The sequence below is a fragment of the Cygnus olor genome, chromosome 13 (genome assembly GCF_009769625.2).
Source record: "Cygnus olor isolate bCygOlo1 chromosome 13, bCygOlo1.pri.v2, whole genome shotgun sequence".
Classification (NCBI taxonomy): Eukaryota; Metazoa; Chordata; class Aves; order Anseriformes; family Anatidae; genus Cygnus; species Cygnus olor.
Window position 1 is genome coordinate 20173428 of NC_049181.1, and position 27926 is coordinate 20201353.

A 27926-nucleotide genomic window follows, 5' to 3' on the forward strand; every position below is an offset into this window, starting at 1 on the left:
GCCTGTTTATGGGATTCACTCTTTATTGCATTGGTGCTAGGCGCTGGGTTAGTCACCTAGCACCTTTGTCAGTTTTTATTTGGGTTATATACATGTCCTTTTTTGGATTTGGTCAAGAAAAATAAGAGTGACCACATACCATTTGGAACTGTCCTTGGTATAAAGGTGGCTTTATTCATTTATGTTCTCAGAAGGAAAGCAAAAGCTAGGAGTGTAATTCAGCTGCGATGGTTGTGTCCAGCATCAATATCTGCACTGTTCGTGTCATACAAAAAATTGGTCCATGCTGTCTAATTAAACCAAGTGGAGCTAGTTCATTGTGTATATAATACATAATTAAAATGAGAGTTACAAATAAGTAATTATATGAACAATGCTGCATTTAGTTATATCCAGTAACTTGCTCTGAGATGGCCTCTGTGTATATGTCTCCAATTCCCAATGAGCTTCAAAAATCTCAGAAAAGCAAGGCTTTTCTGGAGACTGAATGTTTTGTGTTTACTGTCGTAGCCACAGGGGAAGGAGAGGGTCTCAGTGGGGTTCAAATCTCTCTTGCAGGCATCTGGATAGGATCGAGAACCAGCATCCAGCATAGAGTCTCATCCCAACTGCTCAGTTTGCATTTGCATCCCCAAGTTCTGCCTTGAAACACTCTTCTTCCTTCCTTCTGCCAGGCAGCCCGGGGACAGTTTTGACAGGTCCCAGAGAGCATGAAGAAGGATGGCATTGGAGACGTAGGTCAAGAGATACTTGCTCAAATGCCAGCTATTCCCTCTAGTGCAGAAACTATGCAGCCACCTCCCGGCATCTCAGCTGCTCTCTCCTAACCATCTCCATCAAACCTCAGAGCCCGCCTCAAGGCGTTTGAAAGACTTGGAGACAGAGCTAGTGAAGGATTTTGCAGCTTCCCAAGTGGAGATCTGAGATCAAGTCCTCCTCCTGTGAGCCTGGAGAAGAGATGAGGGTACTGTGGAGGGTGCCGTGGCTGCCCTGGGGCGTGAGAGGAGCAGGAGCGGTGATGGTCGGTGCTGCTGCAATGGGCTGGCCCCTGCAGTAGCAACACCAGGGAGCCGGGATGACCTTCAGGGCTCTTGCACAGGAAAGTGAGGCCATGGCTACTTCTTTCTATTTGCTGTCCGCCCTTTCCCTGCTCTCTAGGAAACACATTGCAATTGCCCAAGCTCAAAGCCAGCCCACGTAGGCTCTTGCCACAACAGAGAACTTCAGGAACATTTATATGGCAAAGAGATTTGGTTTACAGAGGTAGATGACTTGAAAACTGAGCCACTTCAGTCTGTTATATCTTAGCATTTGGTTTGTAGGTTTTGGTCAACGCCTTCAAGAAAATACCAGGGCTTTTAGTTATTTCTGAGAGCATGCTTAAAATAATAACCGTTCCTTTCACTGGCTGGTAAGTGGATTAGTTTGGCAAATTGAGGCTTTAGTTAGGATGACAGTAGAAGCAAATATTTGTCCTCAGTCTCTCTCAATGACCCTTGTCTCTGACGTTTCTTCTCTAGAAATTGAAAGAATACTGTATGTGTGTCTGATATTGTATTTAGTCTCTCAAGATGGCATCCCAGGTCTGATGTTCAATTAGGGAGTGCAGTTCTGTAATCCTTATTTAATTAGAACTCCTCGTCTGACTCCCTGGGAGTTGCATTGGTAATTGGATTCTCACAAGTGAGAATATGCAGAGGCCACCTCAAAGGAAAGTTATAATTTGCTAATGTATCTTACTCACCTGTAGTTCTTCGAGAATGTTTCCTCTGCATATTCACATTATGGTTCCTGTCCACCTTCTGTTTTTCCTTGGATTGCCCTATAGTTGTGGTGTTTAATAAGAATAACTGAAGTATTGAGCACTGTACAACTCTCCCAAATCTCTGATCACTTGGTGTCGTGAGATGGCACTTGTACAGTCCTAGTAGTCACTGCTCTTCTAGGAAGTTCCTGTAGTTCAGCAGCACTGGAGAACCAAAACCCACTGGTGTGAATATGCAAGGACAGCACTCTCAAAGAGCAAGTCAATGGTAAGTAGCCTTTCTTTGTTTTCTGTGATTAACCAAATATTTCTGACATTATTTTGTAAATTCTATATTTGTAAATTCTCTGTGCTTTCCTTATGATAAAATCCTGTTAGATAGCTTTCTGATTTGTGAGATTAATTTTAAAACTGTTACCTTTCTGACAAAAAACAAAAGTATCTGTATTTTTAAGGTTTTGGTATTAACTCACTTCAGTTGTAAATTGATATGTTGCTATCCGTGTGTGGGTGTGTACACATTTGAGTTACATATTTCTATCTGACAAAGACACAATTGCAGTACAGTATTATATACTTTAGAATTGCACTCTTAAAGAATTATGTTGTAGTAGATTAGATAGTAGAGTGAGTCATTGACCAAAAAAGGGTTCTAATAGTGTTAACAATATTAATTCTCAAAACAGATTCTCCTAAAGAACACCAAACGTACATTGTTTTTCACTTTTTTTTTTTTCCTAAACACTTCTGTGTTGTTGTTGTTTTTTTTTTCCAGACATGGAATTCTGTGAGACTCCCCATATTCTGTGCTCTGGCTACCAAACAGATTTACATGGTGTATCTGAGCACAGCTACCCAGTAGAGGTGGGTTCAGATGTGGATACTGAAACCGAAGGTGGAGCATCGCCAGATCATGCCCTGAGAATGTGGATGAGGGGGGTGAAATCAGAGCACAGCTCCTGTTTGTCAAGCCGGGCAAACTCAGCATTGTCCCTGACTGACACTGACCACGAAAGGAAGTCTGATGGGGAGAATGGTAATAAAGAAATGCATTGAATGTACTGATTAGAAGTAGTAATTCATTGAAACTTTCTTATTCTCCTTTCTTTTCTTTTTTTTTCCCTCCTTCCTCCTTAGGTTTATATATTATATGAAAGTTGAAAAGACTGTTTAGTATTTGGATTGTGTTTATAGTGTAGATGGAAAATAAGACAAAAAATGGGACCAAATTTTTTTTAAAATGCATTATTCTGAAGAGCAATTACTTTCCTATATTCTCTGTTTTTATGCAACAGGGAGATTATCACTTTATTTTAGTGGCCTATGCATTAGGTTCTAAAATAAATCTTTGTGTGTATGCTTAAATCACACATTTTGTGTGCAATCCATCCTGCATGTGCTGGCTTCTGGTTGTAGCTTGAAGTCTCAAGAGTTAGGCTAAGCCCTAAGATGCCTTAATCAACAGGGCAGGCTGAGCATATCTCTGTCAAATCTCAGTTCTATGTTCCTCTGGATATGGAGGGGGGATTTCTGGGTCAGTAGTACTTTTTAGTTTTTGTTTGTTTGTTTCAAGTATTCATTCTCTTTCGGGATTTTTTTGTTTGTTTGTCTTATGTTTTAGGAGGGCAAAATATTATTAAATTGAGTAACAAGGGGAAAAGAGTCGAATTATTTATCTCAATGCATCATAATCAATGAAAATCTGCTCTCAATGTTTCCTTAACTGTAATAGTAAGAATATGTAAACAATTTTATCATCTTGATATCAACAAGCTTAGCTCATCTCTCAATTTCTGTTTAATAGCTACATGTCAGAGTTGGACTCGATGATAAGGAACTGGATGTAAGGATCCTTGTGGGTCTCTTCCAACTCAGGATATTCTATGGTTCTGTGTAGTTAATGTAGTTAACTAAGTGGTTAACCATGTTAATAGTTAAATGTAGTTAAATAAGTGTGGTTTGGTTTGTATGTTTGGTGTTTTTTTTTTTTACTGGTTAAGAGATCAGAGAAACAGTGAAAGTGGCAGATGACACTTCAGTGTTGACAGTGATATATTTTAGTAAGTTTGTAGTAATAACATGAAAGAGTTCACTCATGAATGTCCATTCTGTAGTTACAATATGGGGTTTTCATTTGTTAAATATGAACCTGGAAATATAATTTCATTTATATATCAATACCAATGATAATGTCCAATAGAGTTTCAAAGACAGTAGATTATCAGCATGAGTTTATAAAAAAAAAAAAAAAAAAAAGGTTATAGGGCACAACTCCTTTTTAATGAAATACTCATTTGAGGATTAAGTTTTCTGTGCTATCACATTGCATCATGTTGCAAGAACCAGTTAATCTTCAGATGGCACCCCCCATTTGCTTCTGTAAAATTTTGTGTAGGAGTCATCCTCTGTAAAGTGTTGTTGTGTGGGGGGGTTGTTTGTTTTACTTTTATTTTTGTGTTTTCCTAAGGCATTTAATTTTTAGATGACGGTTGAAGGAATTGAATCTGGCTTGTCTAGAATCAGTTGGACTATGGAAATGGTTAAAGGGAATGTTATCTCAGAAAGGAATGTGCATGCTTTTACTCTTCAGACTAAGAAATGCACATGGTCATTTATGTTTCAGGTGGCTGGGAATTTGACATACTGAATCAGGATTAAGCACACAACCAAGTTATGTATTTCAGTATTGAATACAGTGGTGCAGCTGGGTATTCATGATGTTTTGCTAGCCATACAAGTTGCACTAAGTATGTCAATCTTGCTGTAGATGAAAATTATTGTAGGTAGCAACGGAAATGCTTTTGTTACCTTCCTCATCCTGCATTGCAGGATCCGTGGGTTAAGGGTTGTTAAGATGGAGACATAAGCATTAGGTTTCATCAACAAAGAATGGAGTGGTTTCTTCTAAATGCTTTTCTTACAGAATGAATTTAATCAATTTAAACTCATTTCTTACATGACCTAGAATAGAACAGAGTAGTGTTTCTGCATGTAGCTTTACTGTTTGGATCTTTGTAAGCTTTATAACAAGTTTTTAATTAAAATGATTCTATGGGTTAGGTATTTGAATATAATTTTTAACAAAGCAGTTGGGAGAGAAAAGTGAATGCAAAATTAAGCTGGAAGAGAGAGAAACTGTGACCACAAGCTTATTTGAAATCTTAGTTGTCTTGGGGCAGGATAAAAACAGAGTGGGCATCAGTGCTTCTTATGGAGTTGAGTAATTATATTTATAGTCTTAAAAGTTAATGTGGGTAAATTTGAAGACAGTGTTTCAAGCTCTATCCATTTATATTGTGTAGACCTTCACAGGTAAGTTCACAGTCAAGAATTCTGATCCAGAGAGCAGCATTTTCCATCTGGATTGGCACTCAATAACAAAGCATTCTTTGAGCACAGACGTTCTTAAATCTCTACTTAAATGAAGTAATAAATGACAAATCTTTCTCTTTTTACGCAGTCATTTGTACAAAGTGCTTTAGCAGAGAGCCACAAGTGCTACATTTATCCCTGTCAGCTACTGCCATGAAAGTAGACTTTCTTTATGCCAACCAGCAACTTCTGTGGTGTGAAAATCATTGAGCACATAAGAGCAGTTGCTGGAAACTCACAAAATGCTGGTTTCCGTGATACCATGCCATTGCTGTAAAAATAGATGTTCAGAAATTCTGGCTTTAGAACAGTTATCCAAATGGCGTGTGAAGACAGTTAACTTGAAACGGGAGTAAAATTAATGAGGAAGATACAGTTGTTGCATTGTTTGAGAAAACTAATTGTTACTACTGTCTATATTTTGAAAAGGTCTGTTGATTTTTGCCGTGTTATTTTTTTGCTCTGTGAGCACGTGTCTGGTACACATGCAGAATAGCTTCTCTGTGATGACATTAGGGCAGCCAAATGTGTAGACTCTGGTAAACCTGTTCTCAGGATTTTTTTTTGCTTTACATTGATCTACAAATATACTTTCTCAAATTTTATTCTGTTAAGATATTCCTTGAGTTTTTCTTACTCATTCAAAGCTCTAGCAGATGTTACTGTGGGAAACACTCCGTAGCCAATAACTTAGGCTCAGGTGAGGATCTCAGTGAAGTAGTAATTTATTCGCCATTGCAATGGTGGGCGCCCCACAAGCAGGAGCGCACCTACTGGTTCCAAAACACAGTTTATACTTTTTGATGACAGGACCCTCCCCTGTTTCCCTACTGAGTGGGTAATCCAGGTTCACAATCTATCTGATGCTTCACAGACAATGCATGGCCTTCAGTTGCCGGCCTGTTAAATTTCAAATTTCTTTTGACTTTTTTTTACTGTTTGAAGTGGTAATGTTTCTTCACTTATCTGACTCGACTTAACAAGGTGATTTTCACCTAATTGTTCTAAGGAGTCTGGGTGTCTGCATTTTACAAGGTCACCTGCTAAGTTTTCTTATCACTGCAAGTATATCTCAATACCCCATTCCTTACCTTTAAACAATGTAACTCTGCAAAAACATTTTTATTCCCACAATTCCCCCCTTTTCTTTTTTTTTTTTATGAATTGTTGATTTTTGCAAAACTTTTCTGTAAGGTGTAATTTGGTAGATATCTTCCTCTTCTTCACCTTCTTTGCTTTCCATCTCCTCTAATATCATCACCTTATCTGAGTTAGGTGGTGGCTCCATGGTCATTTGTTTCAATAGTGCAGTTTCAGTTAACCACTGTACTAGTCCTTTTACACAGGGGATAATGCAACAACCAATGGCTGTCAAAACTCCTGCAACTACGATCAAGGATGTAAATATGCCTAATTTTTCTGCCAATTCACTGGCAAGGGTGGTAAACCCTTGCAATGCTCTAGTTACTATGTCATCCGGGGCAGTATTGTTGGGTATAAAAGTGCAACAATGGTTGCTCAGTATCACACACACACACACACCTCCTTTCTCCGCAAGCATCATATCTAATGCTATTCTGTTTTCCCGAGCCATTTTGCTGGTGGCATCTAGTTGTTCAACGATTCCTCTTATCGGATCCCTGGTATAATTTGTGAATCTCTGCTGATTATAATAAATATAATTAATCCGATCCACATTCTTATTGATTGTTACCCACCGGAACAGTGACTCAAACCCTGCAGCAATTTGATTCCTGGCTTTGTGTTCATTGGGAACTCCTCTAGGCACCCCAATAGAATCTATGTACACTCTGTCATCAGATGATACTCCTAAGCTTCTTTTACTTCTTCTGGGTATTTGTGATGTTTCTCTTTCAAATGCCAGGGTGAAGGGTATAGCTAATTGAACAAGTGCACAAGTGCCTCCCCAGTTAGATGGTAGTGTGGACCGTAAGATCTTCCCTCCACAGTACCACCAGAGATCTGCCCTGGAGATCTCAAGTCTTGAGCAGTTTCCCATCAAGTCATTGGTAGCATTCAAGGTCCTCGTGCACAAGGCAAATTCTCCCAGATGCCAGGTAGCACTCACACCCTGACGTGAGAGGCAAGACGTATGGTTACCTATAGCTGTAGAGAATGCAGGGGGAACCCTGATATTGCTATCACGCAAGGAAGGGAACAGCAAAGAGAGAATTACAGGCCTCATTGCCCCAGGCAGTCTTTTCTTGGTACAATGCAATCATACATCGCATCCCCTTGGAATCCTTGGTCCACCCCAATGGGCAGGGCACTATCTGGGCAATCGGTCATCCCGAGGCACAAGCATAGCAATTGCTATGGTTGAGACTCTGGACAGTATATTTGACCCATTCTATCCAGGCATTCACATCCCCATACCCTGTTTCAATCTCAAATGTTTGAACTGCCGCATTTCAGAGGGCCTCCTGTTTTCTCTCCTGTTTTCTCCTTGAGTTTCTCCCTTTCTCTGATGGCAATAGAGGATCGTTTCCATACAGCTATTCTCAATCTGGCTGTTGGGTCTCTCCCAGTTATTTGTTCTCTCTGCTCAATTGTCCTTGGGCATTTAAATCTCCACAAGCTAACACCTCACAAGCATCAAACATGACAGACTGTGGTACATACCCCTCTGTCACATTCACCCATATTTTTACGTGGTATCCCGTCTTACTATTATCTGGTCATGCCTTTTCCAAGTTGCCAATTGACCAAGGCCTTCTCTGAGGCCTACAATCACTAGAAACAAAATTAATAATTGATTTTTCCCTGTCATTATTTTTAACCCTTAGGTTCCCAAATAATTATCAATACAAAGAATAAGATGTACACTACTACTATAACAAACCCCCCTTGGGAGCACTTCAATTCGCTATAGATCTGTCCTTTCTCTCAATCACAGGTCACACTCATTAGTTACCTGTGAAAATAAAAGGTTAGTTTACAATTGCAAGCTTTTATCCTGCTCAGAGTCCACTATGAGATTTTTCTCTTCGATTTCAACTTCCAACCAGTCTTCTGTAGGAACAGCTTCCCAGGTACTAGGGTCGACGGATGCCTTCACTCGAGTATAGTGAGTCCAACCTTCTTCCACAGTTCCTACGGCTGTTTCAGTGGTTAGTAGTACTTGGAAGTGTCCTTCCCATTCAGGCTGGAGTTGATCCTTTCCAGGTCTGAATCAGGACCCAATTTCCCACAGGTCCTGAGAGATGACAAAGAAGAGGACAACCCCAGAATACAGTTCTTAAGAAAACTCTCTTGTTTCGAATTGTGGTATCTCATCCCTTCTGCCCAGATAGGGTAATCTGAACAGCGTCTCATATGGTGAAGTTCCTATATCCTTTCTTGGTGCTGTTTGTACCTGTAGGAGTGCTAAAGGTAAGCATTTTACTCAAGGAAGTTGGGTTTCTAACACTAATTTAGTTAATTGCTTCTTTAATGTCTGGTTCATTCACTTTACCTTCCCAGAAGAGGAGGGGTGCCAGGGGGTGTAAAAATCCCATTCAGTCTCTAAGGCCTGCATTAACCCTTGCAGTACTTGTGAAGTGAAATGACTTCCTTGATCTGAATCAACGTTTTCAGCTATCCCCTTTCTAGGGACTATTTGCTCCAGTGACACCTTAGCCACCGTGTTCGCAGTGGCAGATATGGAGGGGAAGGCTTACACCCATCCAGTCACGTGGTCAATTAGGACAAACAAGTACTTAAGCCTCCCTGCTTTAGGTAACTCAGTAAAGTCTACCTGTATGCTTTGGAAAGGTTGAATCTCTGGCTCCTGTCCCCCTCTAGGTGGGTTACGGATGACCTTTTTATTTACCCTTTGACATATGGTACATCCTCTGCATATTTGCTTCACTAAAGTGTATATTCCTACACAGACATACTTTCTTAGCACAACGTCACACATTGCTTGCGCCTCCCAGTGACTCTCTTGTTGTAAAACGATTAATATTTGCCTCATTGGTGCTTTATTCAACATTTCTCTCCCATCAGGGAGTATCTATTTTCCCTCAGACTTCGTGGCTCCTGATTCCTTAAAAAAAAAAAAAATCTTAAAACTTTTTAGTTCTTTCTTAGTTTTCAACAATTCCCTGAATCCTCTCTGGATTTATTCTCCGTTTTCCCTCAGACATTAGATGCCTTAAATACCTGACTTCTCTTTCTACATATTGTAATTTATTTTTCAATACTCCCAAGCCCTGCTTTCCCAGAAAGTTGAATAGCTTGTTAGTAGCTTCCTTCACAACTGTTTTCTCCTGTCCTGACAATAAATGATCATCCACATTTTTGTAACAGTAATACCTCCTCGGGAGGTTGGAATTGCTCCAAAATTTGTTCCAGAACTTGCCCAAATACATTGGTGGCCCGGTAAAACTGTCCATCTGTATTGTTGCTTCTGCCCCCATTTCAGGGTCTTTCCAGTCAGAGGTGAATATATCTTTGCTCTCAGGGCCTGAGAGCACTCCGTTAATAACACTGTTATTCCAGTCTAATGATTTACTATTTGAATGCCCAATTTCATCATCAAACCCCTTCCCAACAAGTTAGTCCCTGCGTTGGGCACATACAATAATTGCCCAGTGATCATTTCATCCCCTAGTCTCAGCTTGGTATCCCCCAAAGGTGGCACTGTTATCCCAGCCCCTTCTACCCCCATCACTTTTTAGGGTTTCATTAGTTAATTTAATCCCTGATACTTTACAGGCCAGTAACGACCTAGCTGCCCCAGTGTATTGGGTTCGATGGCAAGGTTCGGGGGCTGCAGTGGCAGCCCCCGCGAGAAGAATCCAGAAGCCTCCCCGTGGCAGATAAGGGACAATTTCATCCGGCCCCAAAGGGGCCCACCGCTGCCCAGAGCCAAGCCATGAGCAACACAGTCCGTACCTCTGTGAGAGCACATCCACGAAAACAAACAAACAAACAAAAACCTGCTGCTCAACAGCAGCTGGGAGAGCGAGGAGCAAGAAACCTCCCCGCAGACACCAAAGTCAGCGCAGAAGGACGGGGAGGAGGCGCTCCAGGCGCCGGAGCAGAACCCCCCTGCGGCCTGTGGAGAGGCCCCTGGTGGAGCAGGCTGCCCCCCCGTCCCTCCCCCTTCCCGATACTTGGGAAACTGACCAAACACCACAGCAAATATACCAAAACTTCTAGATTGTTACTTAGATAATGCGTACATCCTCTTTCCCTGCTCATTCAACTTTCCCAACTCATTCAAAAAAACAGCTCTGTCAAACATTACATACCACACCTTTAACACCTTCAATAACCCTTTTTAACACTTCTTTTTATGTTTCTCCAGCCTGTACTTTCCCATTTTCCTTCTCTCCTCCTGTTCCTACTTGAAGTGGCCAGCCTGGCCACGCTTCAAAGCCTGTCCCTGAGCTTTCCTTGCCTGCCGTTCCTCCATCTCTCTTCCTCTCCTTTCCATCCTGGCCCTGACTCCTCCTGAAAATTTTCTTCCTCTTTCTCCAACCCTCTGCCTCACTACCTGCTACACTGTCAATACCATTAGTTTCTCTCTCTGCTTTTCCTTCTCACCTCCCCTCCTGACATACACCTCCAGGGCCTCCTGCAGGAGGGCCCCCCACAGTGACTGTTCACTACATCCCCCCACCTTCTGGAGCTTTTTCTGTGTATCTTTCCAGGCTTTAATCACAAAATGAACTTTCAAGAGCCCTTGGGATACCGGGTCCTTGGGATTCATCCACGAGTACTTTCTCATTCTGACGCCAAATCTCTCATATGATTTCTGTGTTGCGCATTATTATTATTCCAGCCAGGATCGGCAAGTGGGTATATTTCTGCCCTGCCGGTATTACCCCTGGTCCTGGAGGATGAGCTCTCTCCCATTTTTGTATAGCAGCTCTCCTGATCATTCCTATTTCTTTCCCTGTAAACAACATACTTATAGACATAATTCCTCCCCAAGAGTATAAGTTACGTCCTAGGAACTAGTCTAATAGTTCAGCTAGCCTGGTGGGGTCCTCAGTTAAAGACTTCATCTCCTTCTTAAAACTCCTAACCTCTCTGCCGGTAAGGGTGGCGGGGAGGAGTTCACCTAAGAGGATACACAGTTAGTGTTAGTACTGTTAGTATCAGGGAAGGCAAAATTCTCAATATCTCTTCTACCTTGTTCCAATTCTTGCCAGAGCCTAGAGTACGCTCTTCTCTAGGGACAGTGTTAATTGCAGTCCCTGTCTCCCTTCCTGGAGCGACTGCTGCTGCCACCGGTGCAATATTAGGATTATAGGGACCATACCTTGGCTCCTTCTCCGAAAAAAAAAAAAAAGGAATCTTATTGTTTACATATAAATTTAAAGCCTGAATTTTCATCAGACCCGTATTTTGGCCAAAATACTGCTGTTTCCTTAATTGGTTCTTTTGTCCAGACTAATACACAATATTTAACCTTTTTTTTTTCTTTTATCATCTCCTCTAATTTTGAGATTATTTTTCCAATTTCTTATCATTCTTCAGGAAGAACTGTCGGTAGGCACTCCCCCAGGGATATTTCCCTGTCCCCTGGAACTCATATTTTCCATTTTTCCTAGCCCTTGTTAGTGTGCTGCTACAGAAATTTCCCTCCTGCAGGGTACCACACTAACGTTCCGATTCTGGAAAATGGGGGTGTACTGCCAAGCACTTCCCCGTGCAAGGACTACCGTACACCAAATTTCCCTGGTGTACTGCCGAGCACTTCCCCGTGCAAGGGCTCACCGTACACCAAATTTCCCGAGACGCTTCCTTTCTCTCCCTTATCTCACACTTCGTCCGTCTCCGCCTGCGCCCCTCGCGGAGCTACGGAACCGCGGATCAGGACTCCACACTCACTTCGTACAAAAGTACGTCTCAATCACACGTCACACAGAGTCTCACCCGGCCCCCAAGGCAATACTTAATATTTCTTACCTTGGTCTGTGCACAGAGTTACCAGATCAATTCTTAAACCTGGAGTGCCTACCTTCTTCCCTTCCCCACTACTTCATGGATCCTGCCTCTTTAATCAGTCTCGGGCCCTCTGTCAGCTCTCCGCAGAACCGCCACCGTCGATGCACAGGACCGCTGAAATCAGTGGGGCATGCCTTCCTGCTGCTGCGGCGGTGGGGCTCCCCGGTAGGTGACTGGATCCTGGACGAGCCCCCAAATTGTGAGAAACACTCCGTAGCCAATAACTTAGGCTCAGGCGAGGATCTCAGTGAAGTAGTAATTTACTCGCCATTGCAATGGCGGGCGCCCCACAAGCAGGAGCGCACCTACTGGTTCCAAAACACAGTTTATACTTTTTGATGACAAGACCCTCCCCTGTTTCCCTACTGAGTGGGTAATCCAGGTTCACAACCTATCTGATGCTTCACAGACAATGCATGGCCTTCAGTTGCCGGCCTGTTAAATTTCAAATTTCTTTTGACTTTTTTTACTGTTTGAAGTGGTAATGTTTCTTCACTTATCTGACTCGACTTAACAAGGTGATTTTCACCTAATTGTTCTAAGGAGTCTGGGTGTCTGCATTTTACAAGGTCACCTGCTAAGTTTTCTTATCACTGCAAGCGTATCTCAATACCCCATTCCTTACCTTGTAAGGAATTGTAACAATGTAACTCTGCGAAAACAACATTTTTATTCCCACATTACCCGACAAAAGATGTATCTGTACCTGCAGTACTGTTTAGAGCAAAGGTCAAACTCACTTAAAAGGGACAAGCTGAACTAACTTAAAAGGACTAAGCTAATCAGGATATAAGGAGGTAGCATGGACTGACCAAAATTCTTGTGTGGTTTGAGAGCCAAAAGTAGTATAATAAGATAATTGAATGGTTATTTGCATAGATCTGCTCTATATTGCTGTTACTACTGTGCAGACATAATCGGAAGATTGAATAAATAGAAATTATTCCAGACGAGACAAAAGCTGACCTGCGCTGCCTTGAGCTTGTCTTTTTTCTTTTTTTAATCTACCTGAGGTCATCAAAGACAGATTTTTTTTTTATTCCGGAGGTGCAGAATGCCAGTAGGTTTGTACTTACATCATTCCGGATGAAAATACTTGTAGTTCTGCAGAACAATTGTGTTCTAAAGAACAGGTGAACAGACAAAACACAACCCTTACTTCAAATCCTTGGTCTTTGTGAGACCAGTGGTGTGAGTGAGTGTAACTAGGAACTTTATCCCTATAGGTATAAAAATGACTTGATGCATTTTTTTTAAATCTTTGTCACGCCCCACGTGTCAGTAATCAGGGTATGTGCCTCCTCCATGAAGCCTGTTACTCTGAGATATCTCTAACGTAGAAAGATGAACAGTGGCCAGGTTACTTAAAAATGTTATATGTGGTAAACTTGAACCCAAATCTAGTGGAAAAAGTTAAGCATACTATGCCAATAGTTAGTGCCATTAGGAAATTTGAGGTACTGGGTCAAAAAATTCCGGTTTTCAGTCTTTGGCCTATATAGTTCACAGTGCCTTCTTACCCCAAGTAGCTAATAGAGGTTGTCACTTTTCCCTTGAATGCACTTTGATCATAATCGGTGTGCTTTATCATGTTTTCTGACTACTCAAATAAGAGAATTTATTTGAGGATTATTTTCCTTCATAGTCATACTGACTCTTGTCATTATCACTGTTTAAACATATTCTGGTTGTTTTGAAAGCATTGAACAGATTGTGTGAAAAACCAACATTCCCATTTAAATTAGTGTTGTCAACGTTAATGGCAACTAATAATAGCTTATTAGTGCACAAACTGCCTGAGGCTTTGCCTGAGGCTAAGCAAAATATATATTAACGGCAAGTAATGAATGACCAATTTCATGGGGATCATTGCTTATCTGTGGTATAGTATAAATATTTCTATTTTAACCAGAAAAGTGCTACTCTATGGTACATGAATGTAAATTCTGGACAGAAATGCTTCAAAATAACAATATTAAAAACAGTTATTTTCTTCCATTGAAGAAGAGTGCATTTACCTTCAATTCACTAAAACAAAGGTATCTGTCATTGCAGAATATCAGAACATTTAGTTCAGTGGTTTAGTCTGCCGGAATACTGAGCTGGCATATTTCTTTTTTTTTATTTCCTTTTTCTGGTGTAGAAGGTCCAGGAGAGGACACAACCCTGATCTACAAAAAGGATGGTCTTGGAACATACAGCTGAAACTACATGGTATGACAGGGAACTGCATCCCTCTCTAGCTCGTGAGCTGAAAAGAAGACTCAAGTCCATTTTCTATCCTCTTCCCCACTGAATTGCTCGTGCAGTTCTTGGGTTTTGCTTTACAGGATGTCTGTGCAGATGTAAAGAAGTGTTTTTTTTGTTTTTGTTTTACCACATCTCAGTTGAACTCTAGTAAGAAACTCAAGCCATTTCTCCAACACCACAAGTTTTAGCCTATTTCAGGTTGTCAGATTGCTATAACATGCTCGGTTTTGCTTACTCCTGGAACAGACTTAGATGTGTTTATGCAATTAGATAGACTTTCTCTCTAAAGTAGAGAGAACCAGCAGCAGAGTGCTGGAGTCCCATGTAGTGTGAAAAGCACCCTCTGACTTGGAGCTGGGTTCGTGTTCAATTCCTGTGGATGCATTATTTTATGACACCTTGACTTTGTCTATAGTTCACGATAGCGTCTTTCAGATTTACAGGCTAGAAATTAAGGTGTTACTACATGCTGAAATACCACTGGATTGATCATGGGATATAGCTTTAGAGTGCTTGAGGCCAGGGGATATTTTTTTTAATAACATACTTGTCTTTTTAAAAACAAAGCAAGAAAAAAAATTGTTTCCTTTTTCCCACAGAAATTATTGGGAAGGCTCTTTCTCAACGTCAGTGTCCAGGATCAGATTCTAGTTGGTGTGATAAACTTTAATGATATCAATAATTTTAAACACCTGACTGCAAAGACAAAGTAAGATTAGCCATGTATAAGTAGAAGGGAAATGAGGAACACTGATGATGAGGTATTTGCCCGTGTTCACCCAGCGAATCAGTAAGTGTCAGATGGTCCCTAATTCTCAGTCCTGGGACTAAGTTTTGATTTGAAATATGCCAGTTTAAATCGTGCACAGCTTCACTGGCGTCAATACAGATCAATTCTGATGAGATCAGAATTCGTTTCCTCTATTCTTGCTGGATAACACGCGCTTTCCTTTACAAATCCATACAAGGCTACAGATCAAAGCTGAGTTTAATGGCATAGAAACATGTAAGATTAATTTTTTGTAAGTCAGCCAAGTGTTTGTTTTATACCTTGGGAGCAGTGGCCCATTTAATAGAGCTTTTGCCTCTGCCTAAATCTTTGTGGGTCTTTCACTTTGATGGCTGGGTAGATGCCTGACTTTTGGGCAAGTCACCTCTTTGCACTTCAGGCTCAGTATCTTACCTGTGTCTGTTAAAGGGGTAAAGATGCTCAATTACTAAAAGTAATACTGGAATTGCTGCTGCTGTGTGAGAAGAGCAGCTCTGTGATTACTGTAGTTACTCAGACATGGGGAGGATTTAACTAAGGACAAGGTTCTGATTTAATTTATAGCGTGTGTCAAAAGACCTACTGTGAATTCACACCTGTTTAAATTAAACCTGAATTTAGCTCTTCATAAAAGTCCCGTACTTTAATGCAAGAAATGGAGATCATAGGGATTAATGTTGCCGTTATTTACTGGTATTTTGTAAACAAGCTAGTCATTAGGCTGATCGCTCACCTTCTCATTTCTCCGGGAAATTACTACCAACAGCTACATTATAATAACAATGCCTGCTCTGAGAAGAGGTATCCATGTGATTCTCTGTGCAGGAATTTTGCTTGTAATAACAAAGGCTGTCTGAAGTATTTCTATTAGCTGCTGTCCTGTCACTCTCTATTTACAATGGTGCAATTAGGAAATGGAGTTACTAATTTGCAGGTAGAAGAGTTAGGTCAAATACGTGCATGTAGCCTTGAAAATATAAAGGTAAACATCAGTCTTAATCCCACTATGTGTGTGTCATTTAATATTTTCCTCTCCACTCCTAGTGTGCTTTACTTTGCCTTTCTATTGTGGCAAGGATTGCCTGTGAAATCATGGCTGTAGATGACTGTTGGATCGTTTTAGTCACCTACTGGATTTGTGCAACCACAGAACTTGCACAAAATACAAAGCCCCATTGTGAAATTCCTTGAGTTTTCAGAGTTTGCTGTAGCTTGTGAGGTATTTGATATATGATGCTCTTGGATGTTTGACAGAAACAGGCCAGTGATCCTCCCTTAATAAAAGATTTCTTTTGCTTCTGTCATGTTTTTTCTCTCTTAGCGTTTAAATAGTATTTATATTGCTTGCTTCTACTATTGTTTCAAAGAAGCCTCCTCAGTGTCAAAGGCAGTGCATAAATCTCTGCAGTAGCACAGCGATGCTTTTTGCAGGAGTTTTGGAGTCAGTATACTCTGACATTGCAACTACTTTGCTGGGCTTGTTAAGAGTGTAAGATGCTTTTGTTGACCTCAGAGTGGCTCCTTTGGAAATGTTCCTGTCTCAGAGGAAGCGTGTAAGTCATCTGAATTGTTTTGTATAATGTGAGGTGCTTCTGTAAGCACTATCGTGGAATTCTTGCGTTTGTGCCCCTGGTATTTAAGCCCGTTATGAAGTTGCTTGTGTATTGAAACTTAGCTAATGATGAGTTGTTGTTTGTCAGTGTTGTGGGGAAAATTCTGCCTTTTAAAATGACTGTCTTCATTGCTTTTGCTGACTGACATGGGTATTGCATCTGCCTATCTGTTGTTTTAATCTTTACACATATGGTATTTTAAAATCAGGACACAGTGTTGTTAAAACATTCCCTTTATTGTATTTGTCTTGTAAGCAAAATGAACTAATTTAAAGACAAATATCAAACAGTATTTAGTATTTTGCATTAAAGATAATGATTTTACATTAAAGATAATGAAACAATGTATAGAATGTAGCAGATGTGTTTTTGATATTCTGTAATCCAGATGAACTTTGCCCACAGTATAGCAAAATGTAGCTGTGCATTTGCACAAGATTGTGTAATATTTTTAGCCCTGCAGTTTTGTTCTCTTTCAATGGTAGCTCAAACCAGGGAGGGAGGGAAGCTTGAGGAGAGCAGTCAGGTCTAATTTTTATCCCAGAGATGAGTAACTTGGCTGCAGAGCTCAAAAAAAAAAAAAAAAAAAAAAAAAAAAAAAAAAAAAAAGCTTGGCTTTCCTCCTGTGTTATGCAGAAGGGACAGTGAATGTGGCTTAAAGAGCCTGTAGCAATATAAATTATTGCTCCTTGTTTCTTTTAAATCCTTTTGACTTTCTCAGATGGAAATGAGAGTGCATGGGAAGTATTTCCACAAATATTTTACAATGCAAAATGATGTTGCTCTTTGGGAACCCAGTTATCCAGGCTGCCACCAAGGGAAGCGGGGAGATGGGAGAGGCATCCTGCCCCTGCCTGCTGTCGGGGAGCTGCAGTGCGGAAGCATGAGGATCTGACCCCTCCTTTAGGCACCCTGAGTGAGAACAAGGGGACCTAGAACCAAATACTTCTGGTTTGGAACATCTCTCATGAATTCTACATGAGGACAGCTCTGGGCTGGGAACAGTTCCATTCTACACAATAGATACGTCTATCCCAATGGTTTATTCATGTTGTTTTATTAATAAATTTATAATGTTTTATTTCTCATCTTTTTTGGTTAAAGTTTAAAATGTGTTTGAAGATCAGAAGGCTGCTTTGCAGAAACAACCTGCAGTCATTTTATCTGTATTTCATTTGGAGTAAAATATTTATTACAGTTTAGTGCTGGCACTTTCACTTTTATGTACTTATTTGGAAATATAAGCAATTCTTGCTTATATGTCTTAACATGCAAGTGTTCCTTACGGTTGAAACCTGGTTTTAATCAAGGTTTAGGATGTTGTGCTGAAAGCTGCAAGTTGTACATCAATAGTTCAAAACAAGGCTAACAAGAAAACTTGGGAACTCCGATCAGAGGAGATTATAGTTAAGGCTACTAGATAAACAAGATGAATTTACTTCTGTGTGGTTCTTTACACCCTCAACCAACATGGATTTCAATACGGAGATATCTAGAGCTTCTATTTCCCCTAGCAAGATGCTTTTCAGCAATTTCACATTGTAATACCATCAGATAAAAGTAAGGGATCTAGAAAATGAGTACAGCATTGGTAGAACAGTGGAATACTGACAAATTATCATTTTAGGGTTTAGCAAGGTTTAATCTAAATAGAATTTTTTTCTTGATAATAGGAGAACTTCTAAGAATTTATTATTTTGTCCTACCATGGATGACAAAGATTGCTCATTCTTCCTATTCAGGCTTTTTTTTTTTTTAAATGTATTTACTCATTTAATTCGTTGTGTATTAAATTACATAGGAAACTCTTATCTTCAATTTTCAAATTTGCTAGTATTTCATCTCCTGTTGGGGAGTATGATGCAGATCAGCATAAATCTGTATTATTCAAAATCAAAAATACTAGCATATCTCATCTTACAAATGGGAATTATTAATACCAGCAAATAGCTTTGGTCAGACCATCTAGAAGAAACATAGAAAATGGAAAAAGTGGCTGCTTTCCATGGTTGTAACCTCCACAGTCTTCTAAAAATGAAAGATAAAACAAACGTATTAGACTATTTTGTCTTTCTGCAGTAGAGAATAAGATAAGAATGGGAAGTTGTATATGAAATTACGGTTAGTTTATACAGAATAATGCAGATTTGAATACTGCTTGTTTCAGCTTGCTTTTGTATGTAGCTCATAGGAAATGAAATGAAGTATAGTAGATATTAATTTTGTTTTCTTCAAGCGTACCTAGCTCTATTCCCCCATTTTTTATTTTGTAATATGAGCACAAGAGAAAGTGAATAATTAGCTCTTCTAGAATATAGGTCTAGGAGCACTGAATAATTCCTGCAGGCTGCTTCCTCTCCCTAACAGATGTTTTTGAGTAATATTTTAATTAGATTCACATATTCCGATGACTAATTATGTTGCCAGTGTTGTTTCTTTATCTTAAGTTTCTACTCCAAATGATTTGCAATGGAGATTTTACATAGTGCTTCCCAGCGCTGACACCGAATTGAGCAGCACGTGTCTGCATCTGATTGTTGAATAACTATTCAACAGATGTGGTGGCTGTACAGAGGAGCAGCCCTTTGGCAGCAGAAGCCAAATGTTTTAAAGTAACTGTGTTCCTTCACCTTGGGTGGTTTCCAGAAAAGGAGCTGGGGGAAGTCAGTGATCCTGAGGTTCTCATGTACTGTGATACCGAGTTTGCTAAAAGACCTGTATACTGGAGGAGATGACTGCAAGTGAGGATGGCTTAGGACATCAGGTCAGAGTTGCTCAGCTTTATCCACTGGAATCCTTTATAAAAGCTACCAAAAGAATGTAAGAAACCCAAGGGACAAAAGTTCAGGCTGCTCCTAAGCTGTATATAGTGTTTAGTGTGGTTTGTCTTCAGTTTTATATGCCCTACGGTTATATCTCCTTTGGCACCATTAGAAAAGTAATCAAGAGGGCGTGGTGTACTAGATCTAAAAGAAGAGAAAATATCACTATTTTAACAAAAGCCAAGTTAAAAGAGAGAAATGTTTGTATCTGTTAAACGTCCTCCTATCCCCAAATGATAAGCACATTATACAAATTTGAACACATGAATATCAATGATTTTGAATTTCTGTGACTCCAGCCACCGGGCTTTTTCTCTGTTTATCTTTCACTGAAAATGCCATACAGTTTTAGTGTTGGTTGTCCAATAATACTGCAGAGTATGATTCTAGTTTCATGCAGCCGATGTGGTTTCATTTTAGGGCTATATTTTGAAACAGCTGAATGTTATTGATGAATTGTTAATTTTGTTTTGGCTTTTGAATCCAGTCATCATAATGAGCATTACTGAATGTTGCTTTGGGCTTGTTTACATCGATTTAGTAAGCATGCCACTTGTTTTGAAGCTGGAATGAAATCACATTTGTAAATGGGCTTGAAATATTTTGTTGTGATTTATTTTTATATTTTCCAAAATAGCGTTACACTTCCTGTTGAACACATACCATGGCCAAGGTAGAATTGAAGGTATGCTTCATGTAGGAGTGGGTGAAGCTATTTCTTTAATGAAACAAACGTTAAAAGAGATTGTTTCCTTGCGGTGTGGTGTGTTTGCTCATAGGATCGAAAGGTTGGACTAGTTGATTTTAGAAGTCTTTTCCAACCTGGATGATTCTATGACTGTATGATTTCATCTCCACCACACTGTCACTCTGCTGCGAGTGACATGGTGAGTGTTGTTTAGACTTAAGTGTCCTTCTCATTGCTCTGTCCAACATCAATTTCAAGTGGCCTTTCTGGTTTGAGAACATCGCCCTTACTAACATTTCCCCAAACAGTGCTTTTGAGACAGTAAACTTTCTATTATTGCCCAGTTGTGTTAAACTCTTTTAGAGCGAGTATTTTACTGTTTGTTGAAATGGGGGAATCATAATGCATGCTTTGAATTTATGCTTTTTCTTTATATTTAGTATAAACAGATAAATCCAGCTGCACAGTCAGTATCTGATGTAATTTATTTGAATTTTATGTGATTTGAATCTGCTTGAACTTAGGATACTTGGATCACACAACAGAGCTGCTTGCTGGTAGTGGACCTCTAGTAGTTAATGGGATCTGTATTTATACAGTATTTATAGCTCAGCAGTAGAGGCTTTTAATTTGCTTTCTTTATATTTATGATAAAACAAATTATGGATGCTCGCACTTTTGATTACCACAAAATTTTAACCACAAAAATTTAGAAGCAGATTGTATCTAAGTGACAGCTGCAATTGCAGACTCTCAAACTCCTTCACAAGTTAGTGGTGTGTTTAGTGTTTTTTCTGGCTGCTGGTCTGGACAAGCCAGATCTTACTGATCGCAGCACCACCACATCGCGGGAGTGGCAATGGATCACATTCTCTTGTCCCATTGCCAGAAACGGCTACTGGTTTAGGTTGTGCTGCTAATCCCAGGTAGGGGTGGGATGCTTGCTGTGAAGTCTAAAAAAAAAACAGGCCAGAATATTACCTAATTCACTTTTGTGAGAAAAGTGGTGGTGATGAAGTGATGAAGTAGTAGTGATTTATAGTCAGAGAGACTTCTTTTGAAAGGTTGCGATAGAGGTGGAGAATACACACCCAGCTTACAATGATGGTTGCCTTCCTCGTATAATTGTAAAAGGCTTAATTTAGGCCCAGCCAGGGGTCATATCTTGATAAGGTGATGTACAGCTTGTAGCAGTTCATTCAAAGTGGTTCAGCAGAAATGAAAAGCTATGCCTTTGTGTTAAAATACACGTTTCCCTTTAGGGGAATGGTCAACTTATTCAGGGTTTCATGTGCTATTTTGACTCTTAAGAAACATTCTTATCTTCATAGCCTAAATGTGACTGAAAAAGCCAGCCTTTTCCAGTGCAGTGAGAGAGGAGCTGGAAGCTGCAGGTCTGCAGAAGATGCCCCCCCCACTGGAAGCAGCGTGTGTTTACTTGTATGTAGTCAGTGCATTTGGAGTTAGCTGTTGGTGTTCTGCCAACTCCCTGCTGCATTTTCTTGTTGTGTCTCTGCCAGTGCAGTAAAGGATGCTGCAGCCCTCTGAGATCTGCTTTGATATGAGGAGAATATGAGAGATGATCTTCCATGGGGAAGCCCTTGCATCCCATCTCTTCTGTGCACCGGTTAAGCATCAAAATATTTTAGAAGGGGGATTGTGCCTTTTTCAAAAATCCGCAGTACATCTCATCCCCAGCTCAGAAATCGGTAAGAACAGGGCTGTTCCAGTGCTTCTTCACTACGTCAGTAGAGGAAGACCTTGCTTCCCATTTTGTACAAGTGTCTGGACCAGCAGGTGCAGGCAGTAAGCGCAGGTGACCCCGTGTGAAGGTTGGCATCACGGCTGCAGCCTGCCTGTGGCACGGTGCTGAAGGCAGCAGAGCCCAAATGTTTCTGCCTGTGTCTGTAATTATTCACGTTTAGAATTGCAGCTTATCCTTTCTAAAAGGGGGCACTGCCCAAGTGCTTTGTTGTCATGTGTACAGTATGGCTACAACTATCTTTTTGTCTTTGCCCGTGGGGAAAAATATAATTGAGTCCTTCTTCCTCAAGCCTGTGTGGCTGCATGTTCAGTCAGTTCAATGGTTATCCCAAAAGTCCTACTGATGATTGCATTGATTATTTTTCTTCTAGCCTGTGATTCTGTCTCCATTCTAGCTTTATGATTTTTATAGTTCACTTCCTTCTGAGCAGCAAATTCAGTTGTGTTTGATTGCGTGCATATTTTGCTAGGACTATAATCGCCTGGATACAGATTTTGCTATAGTAGCTAATAACCTGCAGTACTTGAAAGCTCCTTTTTCTTTTTATAACCTATATTTTTTCCAATACATTTTCTGATTACTACACTACAGTTCGATTTTTATTGGATCATTTTAGAGCATAATAATTCATTTCTGATCCCTAGTACCTCTCGTCCATGTCTGAAGTGATTCACATTATTTCAGTCACTTATTTTTGTTTACATCTTTCCTCTGCAGACAGTCTCCTGCATTTTGTCTCAAAATATCTTCCTGGCTGGCATCACCATTTTACTCTTGTGATACCCAATTTCCTTTTAATACAGAATCAAAATGCATTTTCGCTACTTTACCAGTCAACGCTAGCTGAATTTTTTGAGCTCTCTCATAGGTAACTTATAAATTGGTTGGTGACTAATACCATCAAAAAAGCTAAAGTAGAAAGATCTGGAAAAAGAAGTAGGAAGACTGTTTTATGCTGAATGCTTTTTTTAAAAAAATAACAGTTATAAATACAATAAAACTTGTATATGCAATTACATTAGAATTTAAGCAATGTTTACTTATGTTAAATAAAGAGCCACAATAAGTAAATAGTCCAAATCAACTGCTTTTTTGTGTCGGTTTTGTTTTGTTTTTGTGTAAGTCTTTGTTGAATTATTTGTTCATTCCTAGCTTCTATAATAGATTAGAAAGACTGATTATCTTCTGTTTGGTAGAAAGAAAGAAGAAAAAAACTACATATCCCTTCACATTGCAGAAACCTGTGGTTTGAGTTAGGTTTCTCTGTCAGGCTTGGTAGGAATTGTTGAGGTACTGAATCATGCTCAAATCAGTGGTAAGAAGCCTCTGTTAAGAAAAAATGGCAGTGAATTGCTACTTTCAAATGGCTTCAGATCATTTTTTTCCAAGGCTTTAGGTCTGTGCAGCCATGAAACAAAACCTAATTCCTGACTGTGAACTCAGGTAAATTGATCCAGGCTCAAGATATCTGGCCAGGCGCAGGTTGTAGGTTCCCACTGGGAAAATGTGCACTAGGAGTCAGAATATGAAAACATGAAGAACCTGCAGCCAGCTTGGAAGCCAGCAAGGCCATTCCATGAAGCGGAGATGTTTGGCTGCTAGCTTTGCCAGCTCAGATCATGTTTTGATGATAGTCTTTGACAGCAGTTCCCTGTAGAAATCCCCATCACCAAAATCTATAGTCTCTTGTATTGCTATCCCTGTCATTATTGTCCTTTCGCTATATAATGATGTAATTTGCAGTTTTCTATGCCCATAGGAAAAAAATAGTTGAATGCTCTTTGAAGAGTAGTTGGTTAGTTCAGATGTAGAGCAGAGCTGCCAAAAATACATGGCAGGAGCTTCTCATCCTGCTGCTTTCACTCCTCATGTTCCTCGCCTTTCTTAGAAGTCTTCTTATGTCCTGTAAGGAAAATGCATTCCTGTGATGGTTTTGGTAAAGTCTATGATTGAAAATATTCTCAAGCTTGAATCCTAACATTAGTACCAGTGTGCCAGTAAAGCTGGAAAAAAAAAAAAAAAAAAGCTGATGCAAGTCAAGAAGTGGGAGCATGAGGTGTTAAATTAGTTCTTAAAAAGTATATATCAATTTTCTGAAGCAATCATCCCTGGAGAACTAGAGGACCTGTAGAGAGAGATCTCCTGAAGGTTTTGTCAAACTTTTCCTGCATGGCCTTCTAGGAAGAGAGTTTTGGGACTGGTTGTGTTGCTGGTTTTGGTAGGTGGCAAATACATGTGCTCTAGCTCAGTACATCTGCCATTTGTAGCAGCTTAAAAAGTTGGAGTCCTGGAAACATTTATATGCCTGACAAACGTGAGTGGTTGCACTGAAATCAATTGCTACTCAAAGGAAAAGGTAAGTAGATGAAAAGCATGGAGTTTGTGCATCTCAGTTGATAGATTTGTTGTTGTTTTTTTGCTTGACTTGCACAACTGTTACATCAAAATTTCAATTAATTTGAAAAGTGGGTGTTTCAAAAATCAGACTTGCTCAGATACTTCCCTTCTTCCCTTATCTGCATATCATAGAATCATAGAATCATAGAATATCCCAAGTTGGAAGGGACCCATAAGGATCATCAAGTCCAACTCCTGGCACCACACAGGTGTACCCAAAAGTTTAGACCATGTGACTAAGTGCACAGTCCAATTGCTTCTTAAATTCAGACAGGCTTGGTGCAGTGACTACTTCCCTGGGGAGCTTGTTCCAGTGTGCGACCACCCTCTCGGTGAAGAACCTCTTCCTGATGTCCAGCCTAAACCTCCCCTGCCTCAGCTTAACACCGTTCCCGCGGGTCCTATCACTGGTGATAATGGAGAAGAGGTCACCTGCCCCTCCACTCCCCCTCGCAAGGAAGTCCCCATCGCAAGGACTGCGATGAGGTCCCCCCTCAGCCTCTTCTTCTCCAGGCTGAACAGGCCCAGTGACCTCAGCCGCTCCTCGTATGTCTTCCCCTCTAGGTCCTTCACCATCTTCGTTGCCCTCCTCTGGACACTCTCCAACAGTTTAATGTCCTTTTTGTACTGTGGTGCCCAGAACTGCACACAGTACTCGAGGTGAGGCCGCACCAGCGCAGAGTAGAGCGGGACAATCACTTCCCTCGACCGACTCACGATGCCGTGCTTGATGCACCCCAGGATACAGTTGGCCCTCCTGGCTGCCAGGGCACACTGCTGGCTCATATTCAACTTGCTGTCAACCACAACCCCCAGATCCCTCTCTGCGGGGCTGCTCTCCAGCATCTCGTCGCCCAGTCTGTATGTATAGCCAGGGTTGCCCCATCCCAGGTGCAGGACCTGGCACTTGCTTTTGTTAAACTTCATGTGGTTGGTGATCACCCAGCTCTCCAGTCTGTCCAGATCTCTCTGCAAGGCCTTTCCACCCTCATCCGAGTCCACAACTCCTCCAAGTTTGGTGTCATCAGCAAATTTGCTCAAAACACCTTCTAGTCCTACATCCAAATCATTTATAAAAACATTGAAGAGGACTGGCCCTAAAATGGAGCCTTGACGGACCCCACTAGTGACCATCCGCCAGCCGGATGTGGCCCCATTTACCACAACCCTTTGAGCCCTGCCCGTCAGCCAATTGCTCACCCATCGTATGATGTTTTTGTTAAGTTGTATGCTGGACATTTTGTCCAGTAGGATCCTATGGGAAACCGTGTCAAAGGCTTTGCTGAAGTCCAAAAAGATCACATCAGCTGGTTTCCCTTGATCGACTAGATGGGTGATCTTATCATAAAAGGAAATCAAATTTGTTAGGCAGGCCCTACTCCTCATGAACCAATGCTGGCTGGGACCAATGACTGCATTGTCCCCCAGCTGCACTTCAATAACTTCAAGGATCATCCTCTCCATAATTTTACCAGGCACTGACATGAGACTGACAGGCCTGTAATTGCTAGGGTCTTCTTTCTTACCCTTCTTGAAAATTGGCACAACGTTTGTCAGCTTCCAGTCTACTGGGACCTCTCCAGATTCCCAAGATAGTTGAAAAATAATTGAGAGAGGTCCCGCAATGACGTCAGCCAGCTCTTTAAGCACCCTGGGATGAATCCCAACAACATATATATTGATCCTTGTGGAGATACAAGAAAAGCAAACACCCCAAAGAGCAGCTGGCTGGGTGATTGAACATTTGTTCCAGTTCATATGAAGAATAGTTGTATTTGGAGGAGTTCTCTAGCTGACTGAGGTCAAGCAGCCTGTGTGTTTGTAATTTCAGATTTGGATCCTTCTTTAGATGCTTCCAAATGAGTGACTAAAACAGTAAGAAGATAAATTTACCTAGAAATTCTCTGCTACAAGTAAGTCTTTCTTACAGACTCACTATTCAGCTGATCAAATCACTTCTACAAATACTTTCTTTAGCTTTGCTTTAAATGGAGATAGTGACCTGAAAACAGATGACAAATACTTCTGTGCATTTTTTTTTCCTGATCCGTCATTTTATTTCCTTAAGTATAACAAGGAACAACATTCTACTAATTTAACCTGATTGGTTTTTTTAATGCCTATCAAATACAATGACATTTCTTAACTTCACATCTTTGAATTAATTCCTGGACTTTCCTCTTGAATGTTGCTTGCTTCTGCAGATTTAGGGGAACCTGGGGGATTGGTTAGTGACGTGCTTCTGGGTCACCTCAGTTTTGTGATAAGCTGGTGTGACTGAAATTTATAGTCATCCTAAAAAAAATAGAGTAGTAGTAGAATGCCCAGTCTCACTGAGCTGTCATTTTGGAGGATGAAACATGACAAACTGTAGTGATGACAGAGCTATATTTACTTCCATTCTGCTGGATGGAATTTAAAGCATTTGGAAATACTGTATTTGTCCTCATAACACAGGATTTCCTCTTCTTTTTAGCTTGTACAGTATTACTTGGAAATGTTTACCTGTGTTCAGTATACACAATGAAGTTTATCAGTTAATGGAATAGTAGGAAAAAATACAAAAAGTACAAAATCCTAATTATAATAGGAGACTGTCATAGAGACAGATCATGAGAAAAGGTTTTAGTTAGCAGTGATGACCTTATCATTTGGCAGTTCGCTAATCTCTTAAACACTGCTTCCAGGCACCAATGTTTATTCCTTGTATTACAAGAATGCTAATAGATTCTCATCAAAATCAAGGCTTATTTGGCTTCACGTTACACAGACGTAGTTAAAATATGAGACAGTCCTCTGAAGAACCCAAGCAGTATACATATATTGATTATTTTATCTCTGTTATCTTGCACAGGTTCATTCTGGGCCTCATATAATATGCATAAAGCTCCTAGATACAGGACTTGGTTATTAACTGTGAACTTCATTATTATCCTTTCCTTATCTGTTACTAAGATGGTAACAAGTCAGAATTTGCACAAAAGTTTAGTTTCTGTATAAGAAAACTTTTATTATGTAAAGGATAATTGATTTTTTTTAAGTTTTTATTTTTTTTATATCTTTGTTTCCCATGTAGTCTTTTGCAGCCTAGAAGCTATAGCAGTTAAAATGGGAAAGTGGAGCAGGGCTTTAAAAGTGATGTTTGTTCTTTGTATTGCTGTTGTCTGTGTTTAGAAATATTAATTACTGCAAATATTTAAATATAATACTTTGACTTTTGAAATTATTTTATTTTTTCAATCATGGCATAGATAATACAGATATTTCTTACAATACTATTATTTTAGTTGGCTGCTTCTTTAATATTGGAATTGGGCAAAAAACTGTAGCATGCCACAGTATCTATATTAGGGATGTCGATCTCTATGAAAAATTATAGTGAAAGATGTCAGAAATGTGCGTTTTACGTGATATTTAAACTGAAGATATTATAAACATCATTGCTGACACAGAAGTAGATGCAGAAGACTTCAAAGATCCAGAAGGACAGACAGATTGAATGGGATTCAGTGCTGGGGAGAG

General features: G+C 40.2%; 1 protein-coding gene across 9 annotated transcripts in view; it reads left to right on the forward strand.

Moving 5' to 3' along the window:
- Positions 1-27926, forward strand: part of TENM1 (teneurin transmembrane protein 1) — a 615716-nt gene that overhangs the window by 387877 nt on the left and 199913 nt on the right. For all 9 annotated transcript variants that reach the window (XM_040572077.1, XM_040572078.1, XM_040572079.1 and 6 more), the window contains one exon: positions 2541-2801. In XM_040572077.1, coding sequence (XP_040428011.1) covers positions 2541-2801 — 261 coding nt within the window. The remainder of the gene's footprint in view (positions 1-2540; positions 2802-27926) is intronic.